The 15,478-nt window shown below is 35.7% G+C and overlaps 1 protein-coding gene across 1 annotated transcript in view; it reads right to left on the bottom strand.

The window, feature by feature from the left end:
• The window catches only part of lmx1al (LIM homeobox transcription factor 1, alpha-like), a 36,358-nt gene extending 20,880 nt beyond the window's left edge, over positions 1 to 15,478 (bottom strand). The window contains exons 1-3 of the mRNA XM_046834281.1: positions 14,903 to 15,478; positions 9,981 to 10,066; positions 4,385 to 4,568 (exon numbers count right to left, since the gene is read on the bottom strand). Of these exons, the coding sequence (XP_046690237.1) occupies positions 4,385 to 4,568; positions 9,981 to 10,066; positions 14,903 to 14,946 (314 nt within the window). The 5' untranslated portion in view covers positions 14,947 to 15,478. The remainder of the gene's footprint in view (positions 1 to 4,384; positions 4,569 to 9,980; positions 10,067 to 14,902) is intronic.

The raw sequence follows: 15,478 nt of genomic DNA, 5'->3' as shown, positions 1-15,478 counted from the left end.
CTCTCTGCTGTCAATCACAGTGACACTAGCCAATTAGGAGCATTCTTGAGCTCATGTAGTGTATGTGGAAAAGAGCATTAAAAGGGATTCTATTGCTGATTTGTTTAATTTAAATGCTTTATTTCCATACTCTTCATCAATATACTCTTCATCATCATACCCGTCATTATCATACTTCTCAGCATTATACTCTTCATCAACATACTCCATCATTATACTCTTCATCAATAAACTCTTCATCATTATATCTGTCATTATCATACTTCTCAGCATTATACTCTTCATCATACCTGTAATTATCATACCCCCCATTATTATACTCTTTAGCATCATACTAAATTATCATACTCTTCATCAATATACTCTTCATCATCATATCCATCATTATCATACTCCTCATCACTATACTCTTCATCAATATACTCTTCATCTACATAATCCATCATTACCATACTCTTCATCAATGTACTCTTCGTCATCATACTCCTCACTATCATAACGTTCATTATCAAACTCCATCATCAGACAGTTCATCAGCTACTTATTATTCTCTCTTTTATAAGAATGTTTTTCATGATCATACTCTTCATCTTTACAGTCTACTTCATTACACTTTTTTTAATACTCATACTGTTCATTATCACCTGCTTCATTTTCATGCTCTTCATCACCATACCCTTAATACTTCTCATAATCACACTGTTCTGGAAAGTGTAACAGTAGATGTATTCAGACCGGAATTCCTCGTTACATGGCTTTCAGTTCGGTATGCATGCGAACTGAATGAAATCCTTTTTACTTGTGGGACATAGTTATAATCTGAGTTCCCTGAGGAACATATTAAGTGGCAAACCGCAAGTTTGTTTAGTCTCTGCCTCACACTTTAAATGCATTTTTATCATGATTATTAAACTTCAAAACATACACAAAAATGCCAGGTGTAAGATTTGTTTTGCGCATGCATGAAAACGCTAAAGAGTCCATAGCTAGCAGCTAACACTAGGGCTAAGGATTCTTAAGTGTTTAATGTCCAGCATCAAGAATTTCTCTTAAACTGAGAAAATCCTGACAATTCCACATATCGAGGGAGTGAACAAATGAAGGATGGATGGAATGAAGACATCTGTTAAAGTCTGCTGAAATAAGCAGAAATTTAAGCAGAAAATATCTTTAGAAAATTGAATATTAAATGTAAAACACACACACACACACACACACACACACACACACACACACACACACACACATGCTTACATACACATCTGTATTACCCAAATTGGGTAACAAATGTAAACCATTTAAATTTTCCATGTATTTATTTTATTCAATTAATAACATTTGTGCCAATTTAACTGATTAGTCAATTTAATCAATATAATAAAAAGTGTTTTGCATTATTTTTATTTATTATATTTAATTTGTATTAAATATTAGAAAATATAATTTTTTATATATTATTTAACCAAGCAGGCGTTTTAATTTAAATTGTTTTTAAAATGTAAACTGTTAATGTAACAAATATTAAGCAAAATTACCTGTGTTGATAATAGAAGACAAGCAATTTTATGTTTTGCAAACCGAGGTACGTACCGCACCGTGAATTTTGTGTACCGTTACACCCCTAGAGAAAAGCTTTAGAGGAAAAACTATTTCTTAGAAATTCATGTTCTCTCCTTTGCAGAATAAATAAATATAATAATACGCCTGCGTCTGATCCACGAAACTGCTGTATGGCATCATGGAGTGCTGATGATCAATCATCTTCAGCTGTGTGCAAACAAGCCCCGTCCAATAGCTCCTAATTTGCATGTTATATGCACAGGACACACCCACTTTACAATGCGTGTGTTTTGTGTTATCTGAGATACAGAAGTATAAGAGGAGTACAGAAATGTATGAAGTGAAGAAAAGGCTGAGGTATGAATGTGAGCTTATGAGACGTAAATAAAACCTCGGTTTTATTTCAGATTTTTTAGGGTCTTTTAGGGTTTTAGGTTGTTTTTTTTAGCAAACTACATTCTGTTACACTTTAATCTCATACTGTCTACTGATTCTGTGAAGGTCATGAGAAAAGAATGGAGGGTTTTTTATTTGTTGTAAAAGTGAAACAGTTTGTTTTCATCTTTCTGGTCTAAAATCCTCCCCTCTCTCTATATATCTCTCTAGCTCTCCCCAATTCTGTTTTTCTCCTCCCTCGTTCTCAGCCTCTCTCCTCCGTCCTCAGCCCTCCTTGACACAGCTGCAGATGGTTGTCGGCAGAGGAAGAGCTGCCGCGAGCCTGCAGTGTGTCTGACACTTTTCACAACAGTGATAGCAGCCTGCGAGTTGTCCTTCATCTCTCTGGTCCGTGATGTCACCGCTGGAGCAACATCTGAATATCCTGAATTCCTCCACCATCTACACACCCAACTTACAACCTCTACACATCTACATTCCCTCCACCATCTACACACCCAACTTACAACCTCTACACATCTACATTCCCTCCACCATCTACACACCCAACTTACAACCTCTACACATCTACATTCCCTACACACTCTACACCCCCAAATTACAACCCCTACACCTCTACATTCCCTACACCCCAAATTACAACCCCTACACCTCTACATTCCTACACCTCTACACCCCAAATTACAACCCCTACACCTTTAAATTCCCAACATCCTTTACATCTCCCCAACTTACAACCCCTAAACCTCTAAATTTCCTACGCCCACAACTTACAACCCCTAAACATCTACATTCCCAACATCCTTTACACCCCAATTTACAACCTGACACATCTACACCCATACCACCTCTACATTCCCTACAATCTATACACTCCAATCCTACAACCCCTAAACCGCTACATTCCCTACATCCTTAACACACTCTACTTACAACCCCTACACCTCTACATTCCCTACACCTCTACACTCCGAACCTACAATGCCAACACCTCTACATTCCCTACACCTCTACACCCCAACCTACAACGCCTACACCTCTACATTCCAAACACCCCAACCTCAACATCTACAACCGTTACCACTGCTACAATTTCTACACCTTTACACCCTCCCAACTTACAATCCCTACAACCCATACACCCACAATGACCTCTACAACCATTTCAACTCCTACAACCCATCGACCACTACAATCCCTACAACCTCTAAACCCCAACAACCTACAACTGCTACAACATTCACTCCTTCTACACCCCTACTATCCCTACACCCTCTTCACCCCACAATTTACAACTCCTATAGCCATTACAATGCTTACAAACCATACACCCATACAACCCCTCACCACCCACAACTCACAACCCCTACACCCCTTAAATCCTTGCAATCCCTTACATCCCTTTAACTTACAACACCTACAACCATTAAGATTCCTTGAACCCATACACCCCCACAAATCCCTACACTCACACAACCTCTGCACCCCTACAACCTTTACTTATCTACAATCTACAACTCCTACAACCCCTACACCCTACTCACCCCAAACCCTACAATCTCTCTCCCCTGAAGTCTACAAATACTACCACCTCTACATCTACATGTGTTTGAGTGTTTCTGTGCTCATTTGTGTGTCTGTTTATGTGAGTGTTTATCAGAAGTGGGAAGTAATGAAGTACAAATACTTAGTTACTGTACTTAAGTAGATTATTCTGCTATCAGTATTTGACTTCACTATTTATTTTTTCAGACAACTTTTTACTTTCATTTATTACGTTATTACACAAATTACACTTTCTACTTCTCACGTTTTTTAAAACAGACTCGTTATTTTAGTTTCAATCTATTTGGTGACATGATCAATATTTTTAGCCCATCATCATGTTTCTTGTCATTGCGTAGTTTTTTCAATCTACCACTGCTGTATCATTTCCTGGCTCTCACACACTACAGACGTAGGCTAGTTTTTGAAGATAACAGCAAGCGAAGCAGAAGACAACAAAAGGTCTGGGGGTACCGTGATGAGACAGAGGGAGTCAGTGATGTAAACATGACTGAGAACACACACATTCCTGATCACCTGATCATCATCTTTTCTCTGCTTGTGTTCTATATGGTTGGGGTTCAGTTACCAGTGTGACACTAAAACAGGTAGTAATAATGGCTAATGTTTACTTGGCTAATGTACATATCAGAGCCCAAACTTCTTTTCTTCAACTTGAGTGCAATAATGTAGTGAGTCTTTAAAAACATGAGTATCTGTTCTTCTACTTGAGTGAAGGATGTTTGTACTTTTGCTGTCTTTCTTGTTTATTTGCATGTTTGCATGGGCATTGTGTATGTTCAGTATGTGTGAGAAATATTTCCTATAATTGGTGTGTGTGTGTGTGTGTGTGTGTGTATGAAGTGTTGTTCACTAGTCTTACTTCTCGTAGTCGTGTTTGCAGTAGAGCAGCCGGTCTCGAGAGTAACACGTCCCACTGAGCGTGCTCAGACACACGGCGCACTTCACACACGTCTCGTGCCACGACTGATCGTTCACACGCAGCAGGAAACGGTCCGCAATGGGCGACTCACACCCGGCACACACCTCACCTCCGCCCACATGCTCTGTAGAAACACACACACACATCAAACACACACACATGGACCGCACTCAGGAATCGTCATGGTAACGAGCAGTAAAGATGCACAGGCAGTGTGGTTGGACATCAGCCTCATAAATTTCTTACAGTTGATTCGGATTAATGTGTGGGTAATAAGACAATGTTACCTTTTTTCCGAATATTATTTTTATGACGATTTTACAAAATGCAAACAAATAAAAGGACAAACAAATGTTTCATATATTAACAATTTGTGGTATAAAAAATCAACTGGAAGAAAAGGAGGACATTTTGGCACTTAAGAAGGAGAGAGAGGAAAAGATTCTCCTCAAAACTCAAAAAGAAACAAAATCTTGGCAACCTATTGGCTTGGAGATGTTATATACATTTTTCCCATATGAAAGGTAAAGGTAAGTCTTATTAGCCAATCAGAAAAGAAAACCGTAGCATGTTTTCTTCCTGCAAAATTGCTGTTTGCACACTTGTTTAACTTCAAACAAATGTTACATGTACATTATTACATTTTGTAATTCAGTATTACACAATCCACGTGTACAACCTCCTGTACGGTGCTACAGTGTCACTTTGTTTACTGTTTTGGACAGTTACTGTGTCTACTGTCTCATGTTGTCTTTTGTTTTGCACTAAATTTTGTGCACTTTGTGTTGTTAGTTTTGATGTAGTTCCGTGTTCCTTTTGTTGACTGTATATAGTCAATATTTGACTTGATTTGACTACTTGACTCTACGATTATCACACCATAATGAACAGCTAAAACATATATTTAGACTGCGAGACTTTAGGGAATCAGACCAACTAACCAACAAAAGCTGCTGTCGTAGAGTCCGGGGATAAAACATGATAAAATAAAAGAGAGATCAATTTTAGACTAAAATCTCTGGATTTGTTGAAAGAACCAATAAACATGTCCCAGGAAACCCTCAACAGCTTTACACCTATCCCATGTATGGTGTAGACAGAAGGACACAATCTGGACACTTTTGATTTAGGCCTTATACAATCACAATCAGATTTTTGCAGTTTTTTTAATTCATTTTTCTAATAAAATGATATTTATTGATCTAAATGAGGTTAATTAAATGTGTATAATGCGTATAATAAATTCCATTCATTCGATTCTATTTCTATATTTTCACAAAGATATATTAACTACAAACATATATTAAATATTAAAGTATATTATAGTTCGCTTATATTAAAAATGATGTATTTTTTACCCCAATAATGAAGCCTGGGGCAATTGTGAAAAGAAACAACTCCCAAAGATGGTATGAGGAAGAAACCTTGAGAGGAACCAGACCCAAAACACGCTCATCCACAATTACAGTTTTTTTCTCAGTTGCTTTGGAGCGTTTCTCAGATCAGAAATGAAATTCTCAAAATGACTTGTTCAACTTCCACATCATTTAATCATTTGTGCTCATCATAAGAATATTTCTCGTTGCTTTGATCAAATTGCAAACGCTTTGGTACATTCGTTTAATGGATTGTGTACGGGTGTCTACTGTTTCCTACATTATCAGTTGTTTATGTTCATGTTGATCAAAATATATTATACTGGTTTCACCTGAATAGTTTTAACCCCCAAAACATCTCAGTGTCAGTTCACTGTATAAGTCAGCGAATGCAACATCATCATCTGTCATCTAAAATTTCTATTCACCTTTATTTTGTAAATGTGTTAAATTGATGAATTGTGCAGATGAATCTTGAATGTCACTATGAAGGCGAGTGAACGGCATCAACCAATAATCAACTAGTTCTCTAAAACAGGTCAAAGGTGAATTTTGTGAACCTTCAATTGGAGAGTGAATACAGACAAAACACAGAATTATACATTCTAAAAATAGATGAACAACTAAGAAACAAGCGAGCACTTGTACAGTACAGTAAAAGTGTGAATCCTTTCTGGTCTCATGCAATCAATATAAATCAAATATCCAACAAATAAATGAATTTGTGCTGCTGAAATTCATAGATGCCAAACAGAAGAAATTAAACCTTGTGCATTTTAAATTACTGTGACCCAAACCATAGTTTATATCAAGAAATCCTGAAACTGTGCATCATACTGACAACATGAAAAAACATTTTGATGATCATGTTTGTGAACAATGACAAATTGACTTTTCTGATGGGAATGAGATGTTCATTGACACAAATACCGTATTTTTTCGGACTATAAGCCGCTACTTTTTTCCCACGTTTTGAACCCCGCGGCTTAAACAACGAAGCGGCTAATTTATGAATTTTTCCTGGGTTTTTCCCACATTCACAAAATTGAAGCCAAAAAACTGAACCCCATAACATTAGACCAATGAAATTTCCAAACGGAAACGAAAAAACGCACCTCACCTGTGTTCTGAGCTGCACGGCATCGAGAGAAAAAACTTTTTTTTAAACGCACGACAATGCCAAAAGATAAACTCCCGAGAGAAATAGTTGTGAAAGGAAGGAGGAAGACAGTGAACAATGACTTTCTTGGTCGGCTACTGTTTAGATACAAGCCGTTGTAACGCGTTGAGTCTGGGTGAAGGGAGAACTCGCTAACTCCAGTTACAACAGAAATCATATAAGCACAGACAGGTTTCCAAAACTCGTGCTTTTTTATATTTCTTGGCAACAGCGTTACGAGTTAGTCAAAGAAACTTAGAAATCAGCATCAGAAAATAAGGACATATTCCTCGGTCTTGCACACATGCAGTAATACCGGAAAAATGCTGTGCCAGGCTATTCCTAAAATACCGCTATGCTTCTCAAGGAAGCGCAACATATTTCACCCGTTACACCGTGTGTAACGTGTCTTTCATTAAAGCCTGTGTAAAGTACATTAGTGTAGCTTATAGACAGGTGCGGCTTATTTATGTTAAAAATAAAAATATTTGTAAAATTCATTGGGTACGGCTTATATATGGGTGTGCTTTATAGCCCGGAAATTACGGTACTTACTTTTGAGAGATGAACTAAGGATTTTGAGAAAAGTTCAGGCTTTTGCAAGAAATCCAGTGTATTATGCTGTTTGTACACATTGTTATAAAAAATGGAAATGTTAAAGATAATTCCAGAAATGCTCCAAAGCAGCTGAGAAAAAACTGTGACACTGAGAGTGTAATTATAATTCATTTAAACTTTACAAACCGGAGAGTGAAAAATATCATGAGCACCGGAGTGTGTGATTATGAGTAATGTACTTTCTACAGTCTTCTACAGTCAGTTGGAGTCGTGGAACCAGGAGTTTCTGAGCAACTCATTAATGAGCTCAACATCTGAGATCATTATAGAACACCAACTCGTCCACGCCATTAGGTGTAGAGTCTAATAAATAGGCATACGTTTGCATTTAGAGCAATGTCAGGACGAATAACGTCTCTGTGGCTCCAAACAGATGATACTTTAGACATGAAATAAATCTATAGTAAATGTCGAGAGTGTATTTTACAGTATTTCAGTACAGACTTGCTGTAAAAGTATGCACACCTCTGCTTTAAGGGTCCTTCAGTTCACACTTTGGCCCCTAAAGCTTCTATAAATAAAAAACATATTTCTTTATTAGAAGTTCCAAACCCTGAATTATCCAATAAACCTCTTTTTTTGTCAAACTCCCGGAGCTTAGGTTGATCAGTTAGACGAATTGCTCGGCTATCACAGCAGGCCACCTTTCATCTAAACGCAGCAGCACCGAGCACTGACACGACTCAAATCACCAGAGCTTTACTGAAATAAATGTGCTTATTCGATTTACTATAAAGCGAGGGGGAAGCGCATGTATACCTCGGCTAATATGTCACTTACGCACGCTGCGATAATCGCTTTAGCGTTCGTCACCGTTTACGGTAATTATCACAGCGGTAGATAAAAAAACGTCCATTGTGTTCCAAGGTTTATTTTCAGCTCGGAAATGTTTACATTCGGAAAAAGCAAGGCAGCGTTTTTTGTGTAAGTGACGATAAAGATGCTGGGGACAAATTCACTGTGGGATTCATGGGATTGAAAGTTGTTCTGGTTGTAATAACCTACGTTATGTCAAACTTACAGAGCCTCGCTAACAAAACCCAGTGATACAATTCAGATTTATAGTTGAGGCCCTTATCCTTTTTCCAGGGCGACTTACAATTATCTCCTTTATACACCTGAGCAGTTGAGGGTTGTGGCAGCTCGGTGGTGCTGGGATTTAAACTCAAGACCTTCTCATCAAAAGTCCAACATCTCAACCACTACCACTTTTATGGAAAATAATAGATCCACAGATGCTTTCAGTTCTGTAGATCAATAATTCATGTATCAATCACTCACACCAATCAAATAACGGAGTATAACATATATATGAATGTATTTTGAGTATTAGGAAGCTGTTGGCATAGTGGATAAAGCGTTGGATTTTGGATCTGAAGGTCTTAAGTTCAAATCCTTGCCAAACCAAGCTGGGCCCCTGAGTAAGGCCCTTAACCCTATAGGTGCTGGGTTATATGAATGAGATAATCTAGGTCACTCTGGATAAGAGCGTCTGCAAATGCTTTAAATGGAACTGAGTAGCAAAGACTTATCTAATCTGATAGAACTGGACTTTTGGAGTTCTTCCTCTGAAAAAATGGGCACTAACTTTTTAACACAAGACCCCTTTTCTTTTTCATCTTCAAGACTTTTTACCAGAAAATTAGAATTTTAAGCATATACAAGTAAGAACACCTGTTTCGATAGAGGATAGGCTGAGGATATGGACTTTTCCAGCCCATATGAGGTTCTTCCCCAAACTATTACTACAAAGTTGGAGGCCCACAATAATAAAGGAGGTCTTTGGATACAGTAGAATCAAAATTTCCCCAAACATGTTCCAGCATGACAAAGCCCCATGTGCACAAAGCCAGCTCCATGAAGGTGTGCTTTACATGGGTTGGAGTGGAAGATCTTGAGTGGCCTGCTAAAAAGCTCTGAGCTCCACCTTATATGGGGATTAATGTAAACTCTGACTGCACTTCAGGCCTCCTCGCCTCACCTACCTGACTTTACTAACACCCTGGTAGCACAAATTTCAGCAAGAACACTACAAAATCTAGTGGATCATCTTTCTAGAAGAGTGGAAGCTATTATAGTGACAAATGCAGGCTCAATGTGGACTGGGATGTCTAACAAGCAGCACATACCTTCAGATGTCCACAAATTGTTCTCTATATAATGTATGTACTAAAAGAATAGAAGGTGTATGTTTTAGGAAACTATCCTGAGACAAAAAAGAGGTACATGATCATTTCACATGCAGGTACATACAATCTTACCATTGTACCTTTGAAAAACTTAAGAAGAAGCAATATGCAATATACAACGAAATGCTTTTAGTTCATTCAGAATCTGTGTGTCCTTCTGGTTCCTAATCATCTTTTATTTTTTGTTTTCTCACCAAAAGGTGTGGAAGACGGAGCCTGCTGCAGACATGACTGGTTTTCCTCTGTTTTCATACTGTTCGGGCCTCCTTCTGAGTGCTGACTGGAAGGAAAAAAACACACACACACACACACACACACACACACACACACACACACACACACACACACACAATAATTTAATAAATATTCACACAACTCTGCAAATATGAGCTGGAAATTCCTTTCCGGCCAAACAGCACGTAGAAGTGTGTGTGTGTGTGTGTGTGTGTGTGTGTGTGTGTGTGTGTGTGTTTGTGTGAAGGAGCGATATCACATGCACAACGTATTAATCATGTGAAAAAAATCAGACAGTTACTTGTGAAAAATAAAATAAAGTTGAAAAAAATTCCTAATGCCAAAAATACACACATGCAGTAAATGATGGAAAAATACAGATGTTAAAATGCAAAAAACATCAAGTGAGAAAACGCTAAAAACGCACATGCAATAAAAGTATTTATGTGGGAATTCACATGTAAAATAATAGAATAATGTCTGCACGGTGTGTATAGTGTGTGTGTGTGTGTGTGTGTGTGGGGGCTCATTATTATTATTTAAAAAAATACACAAATGCACTATATGTGAGTAAATAACCTGTGTAAATAAATATAAAAAATGTTTTGGTGTGTGTGTGTGTGTGTGTGTGTGTTTGCATACACCTACAGAATACACACATACAGAATATACAGACGTATATTCGTGAAAGCAAATAGTCATAAAGGTTTAATTAGATCCATTTGAGAATATTGAGATTAACTGCTAACAAGCAGTCAAATATTATATAATTTTAGATTCTTTTTATATTTTATGCTCTCAGTGAACATCAGCTGTTGGATTTATTAAGACAAACACACACCTCCTTGTTTTCTGTATAAAGCATGCACTGAACAGTGTGCCAGAATAAGGCACTGTTATAGGTTAATTGTACTAAATAAATATACGGGCTCCGTCCCAAATTACACAACAGAATGTCCTAAAATACGAATCAGTAAGTAGTAATAGTATTAATGAAGTTTTAATAAATAGAGGTTCAGCACCCCTGTAGCACAGATGGTTAAGGGCCTTGTTTAAGGGCCCATCTGTGGTAGCTTGGAAATACTGGGGCTGGAACTCCCCAAGGTCTGATCAGTAACCCAGAGCATTAACCCCTGAGCTACCACCTTCCTGTAATTAATAATTATTAGGTAATAGTTATTAATAATATCAATAAGGAGTATTAATAGTGTGATTAGAGTATGAATAAGGAGTATTAATAGTGTGATTAGAGTATGAATAAGGAGTATTAATAGTGTGATTAGAGTATGAATAAGGAGTATTAATAGTGTGATTAGAGTATGAATAAGGAGTATTAATAGTGTGATTAGAGTATGAATAAGGAGTATTAATAGTGTGATTAGAGTATGAATAAGGAGTATTAATAGTGTGATTAGAGTATGAATAAGGAGTATTAATAGTATCGATAAAGAGTATCATTAAAAAGTATAAATGAAGAGTACTAATAGTGTCAATAAGTAGTTTCAATAAAGAGCATTATTAAAATCTATCAATAAAAAGTATCAATATAAAGTATTTATAAAGAATATTAATAAAAAGTGTCAATAAAGAAGATCAATCATAGGATTAATAGACTATGAATCAACATATTGTTATATATTTCTATACGTTTTACACCACGATTAAGAGCAAAAACAGAGAAATAACCTCTATTCTATATCCATCCATCCATCCATCCATCCATCCATCCATCCATCCATCCATCCATCCATTTGAAATGATTTTTTAACCATTGTAAATTGTAAAACAACAACAACAACAACAACAACAACAACAACAACAATAATAATAATAATAATAATAATAATATTATTATTATTATTATTATTATTATTATTATTATTATTATTATATGGTCTTCAATAACGCTTAGATTTTTTTTTTTTTTACTGGAACTTAATTTTATGCGTTTTAATAACCAATAGATAGATAGATAGATAGATAGATAGATAGATAGATAGATAGATAGATAGATAGATAGATAGATAGAATAAATGAATAATAATAAAAGTATGTAAAGCCTCCTACATTTATTTATTTATGTATTTATTTATTTATGTATTTATGTATTTATGTATTTATGTATATATTTATTTTATTAATTATGAGATTTTAAAGAAGTCTAATATCTTTGTCACTGTTGGCAGGAGAAACCTGTACCCGCACCAGCTCGCGCGCGGAACCGCACTGCGGACGTTCCGATTTTTGTGTGAATTCATCATGTATTTTATAACTTTAGAACATCGATCAACTTAGTGGAGACTTTTCGATCATGTAGCTTATAGAATATTGTTAAATACGTACCGACTTTAATAAACAAACAAACAAGTAAACAAACAAACTAAGCTTAATTTTATTATTATTTGCTTTTGAATTACTTTGCAGCAAAAAAAAAATCAGCTTCTGTGTTTTTAGTAAGTTAATCTGCGAACAGATACATTTTTAGATTCAAATAAAAAACAAAAACAAACCTTTTTGTTTTAGATTTCTTACTTTTTTATATTAACGGCTCGCGATCAAAGGAGTGAGTCAGAAATGTATTATTTTTATTTTTGTGATAAATGGAGTCAGAGATGGTTCTAAGCAAACTTCTTTTAATTTATTAAATACACTTAAGCAACAATAATAATAATAATAATAATAATAATAATAATAATAATAATAATAATAATATAATAACCAACACACCAATAAATTTTTTTTTAGAATAATTAGTTTGTAAAAACCGACTTTCGGTTCCAAATGAAATGAACGCAATTTAGTATTTGATGTGAATTCGATTTGATTGCTTTTGACAGAATCTGGTTTATTAATGAGATCCGGTGTCAGTGTGAAAGCTGCTCTTATTGCCCACAGGCTTATTAAACCCGAATTGCGTGGTTATTCTGTATCATTAGAAAACACATGAAGATAATTAAATAATAATAATAAAATAAAAAATAATTTCGTCCAGATTTGTTTTCTTTCGGCTTCGCTTCAAATGTGACGCGGTTAATAATGACTTCATAACAAATAAAACATTTTATAGAATTCGGGTTATATTTGTACGTGGTTTTGTTTCAGGTATATATGCGGATTATTATTATTTCAAGGCCTTTTTGTTGGGGGAAAAAAAAGAAACCTATTAATGTCACTCAGATTGAAGCTGCTTCGGAAACCGCATCCTGCAGCACTAAATACAGCAATGTGTCATAATTAGGATCAGTGAGGGTCGTGGTGTTGACGTGTATACGGTTAGTGTTTGGGATACAGATCAGATTTCTAGCTTAATTCTTTAAAAAAAGGAAGAAAAAAAAAAAGATCGAATATAGAGAGCATTTGCATTGATGCAGGAATGTGTCTGAGAATTGGATCCCAATAATCCGATCATCATCATCATCATCATCATCATCTAGTCAACAGAATACATAAAGCATTATAGTTTTTTTTAAACAAACCAAAAATTACGCGCGGATGAATTATGAATTAATATTCACATAAAAAATCGATCTACTGTAAAATCTAACTAGACTGCGAGATTAGATTAAAATTAATCATTTAGTTTTTTGTGTGTGTGAGATGTTCACCCTACAACATAGGATTTAAAAGCTTTGAAATAAAAGCCATGCTCTAAAACAAATCAGGTAATTAATAAATGAATAAACAATAAATACCTACATAAATAACTTCGCCAATTAAATCATGAAAACTTGATCATTTTAATTATAAAAATAAATAAATAAATAAATAAATAAATAAACCCTGTAGGTTCTAATGGGACGTTTCTTGTAGAGGTGATGAGCATCTAAAGAGCCCCGGAGGAACAATTCCTGCCCCTGTGGTGGTAAACGTGAAATAAACGTTGTCCATCAGTGATTAGTTGAGAAGCTCAAAAATGATGGAACTGTAATGAATGGACAGATAAAGACGTGGTTCCTTTCAGTCTTTTTTTCTCACAAGGTTTCTGTTTCAACTTATAGCGATTAATATATAATAATAAAACATTTATATTCGTGATCTATTTAATTCTGTAAAGCTGCTTTGGGACCAAGTCTATTGTTAAAAGTGTTTTACGAATAGAATAGAATTTAAATTAATCTAAGCTAAAGATTGAACACTGTCAGACTCATGTAAATTAATTATATATATATATATATATATATATATATATTTTTTACATTTATGCACATAAGTAAAAGTTAAGGTACCTCTAAAATATCACTAAGGGTACAATGATTTCTAAACATGACCAAATAATAATTATATATATATATATAAACGTATTGTAATTTTTATTATTATTATTATTATTATTATTATTATTATTATTATTATTCACCACGAGGATCCTTCAGCACTGTATATATAATTAGATCGTTTCAGAAATCTGTGAGAAATTATAAAATAATATTCTGAATAAATGTTCCTGTGTTCAGAAGGAAAGTGATCTTTCATCTCCTGCTCTTGAATTGAATTTGGTTGTATTTCTTTTTGTATATATATATATATATATATATATTTATTTATTTATTTTTGTATGTAATAATTTTTTTTAAACTCTAGTGTAAGATTTTTTTCCCCACTTTTATTTGTGAGATTCTTGTGAGATTAAAACATAATATTTGGAAGGTTTGAGAACTTTTTATTGGCTTTATTTTTTCCCCAGAATGTGTTTGTTTTTCAGATCGAGTTTGATGGTGATCAGGTTTGTGTTTCAGGAGCGATGATGTTTCTCCATTAGCTGTGAAAAGCAGGGAGACTTTTCTGTAGGTGTGTGTTGGAGTTTGTCGAACAGTGCAGATGTGCTTTCAGAGAGTCGTGCAGGTGTGTGTGTGTGTGTTTGTGTGTGTGTGTGTGTACTTACCTGACGGTGAAACACACTCCTCCCGAACCTTCTGTAGGTAACATCAAAGACACCGGTGATCACGTGCGCTCGTGATGATGATGATGATGGTGAGGCTGAGGATGAATAGAAGCAGCGATGTGTGTTTACACACACACACACACACACACACACACACACACACACTCCCAGGTTGAACACGGAAACCAAAAACCGTTGAAGTTGAAAGAAGAGAAAAAGAGAGAATCCCGGAGCTGCGCGCGTGCTGTGTGTCCGGGTGGAGAACCGCAACACACAATAGAGGGACAGAGAGTTAGAGATGTGATCATCTCTCTCTCTCTCTCTCTCTCTCTCTCTCCTTTACTCCTTACTCCTCCCACCACCCTCTCTGTCTTTCATGGCTCTCCATTTCGTTATTTCTTTCCCTTATCCCCATTCTCTCTCTCTCTCTCTCTCTCTCTCTCTCTCTCTCTCTCTTGTTGGTCTATCTCATCAACAGAGAGTCTTCTGCCTCCTTTACATTTCTCTTTCTTCCTTTCTCAGTTGTTCACCCCGTCTCTATATCTCTTCCATGTCTCTTCCTTTTTGATTTCTCTT

Source organism: Silurus meridionalis, chromosome 22, assembly GCF_014805685.1.
Source record: "Silurus meridionalis isolate SWU-2019-XX chromosome 22, ASM1480568v1, whole genome shotgun sequence".
Taxonomy (NCBI): Eukaryota; Metazoa; Chordata; class Actinopteri; order Siluriformes; family Siluridae; genus Silurus; species Silurus meridionalis.
Note: the sequence above shows the minus strand (reverse complement) of the source record. Positions and strands in the feature narration are given on the sequence as shown.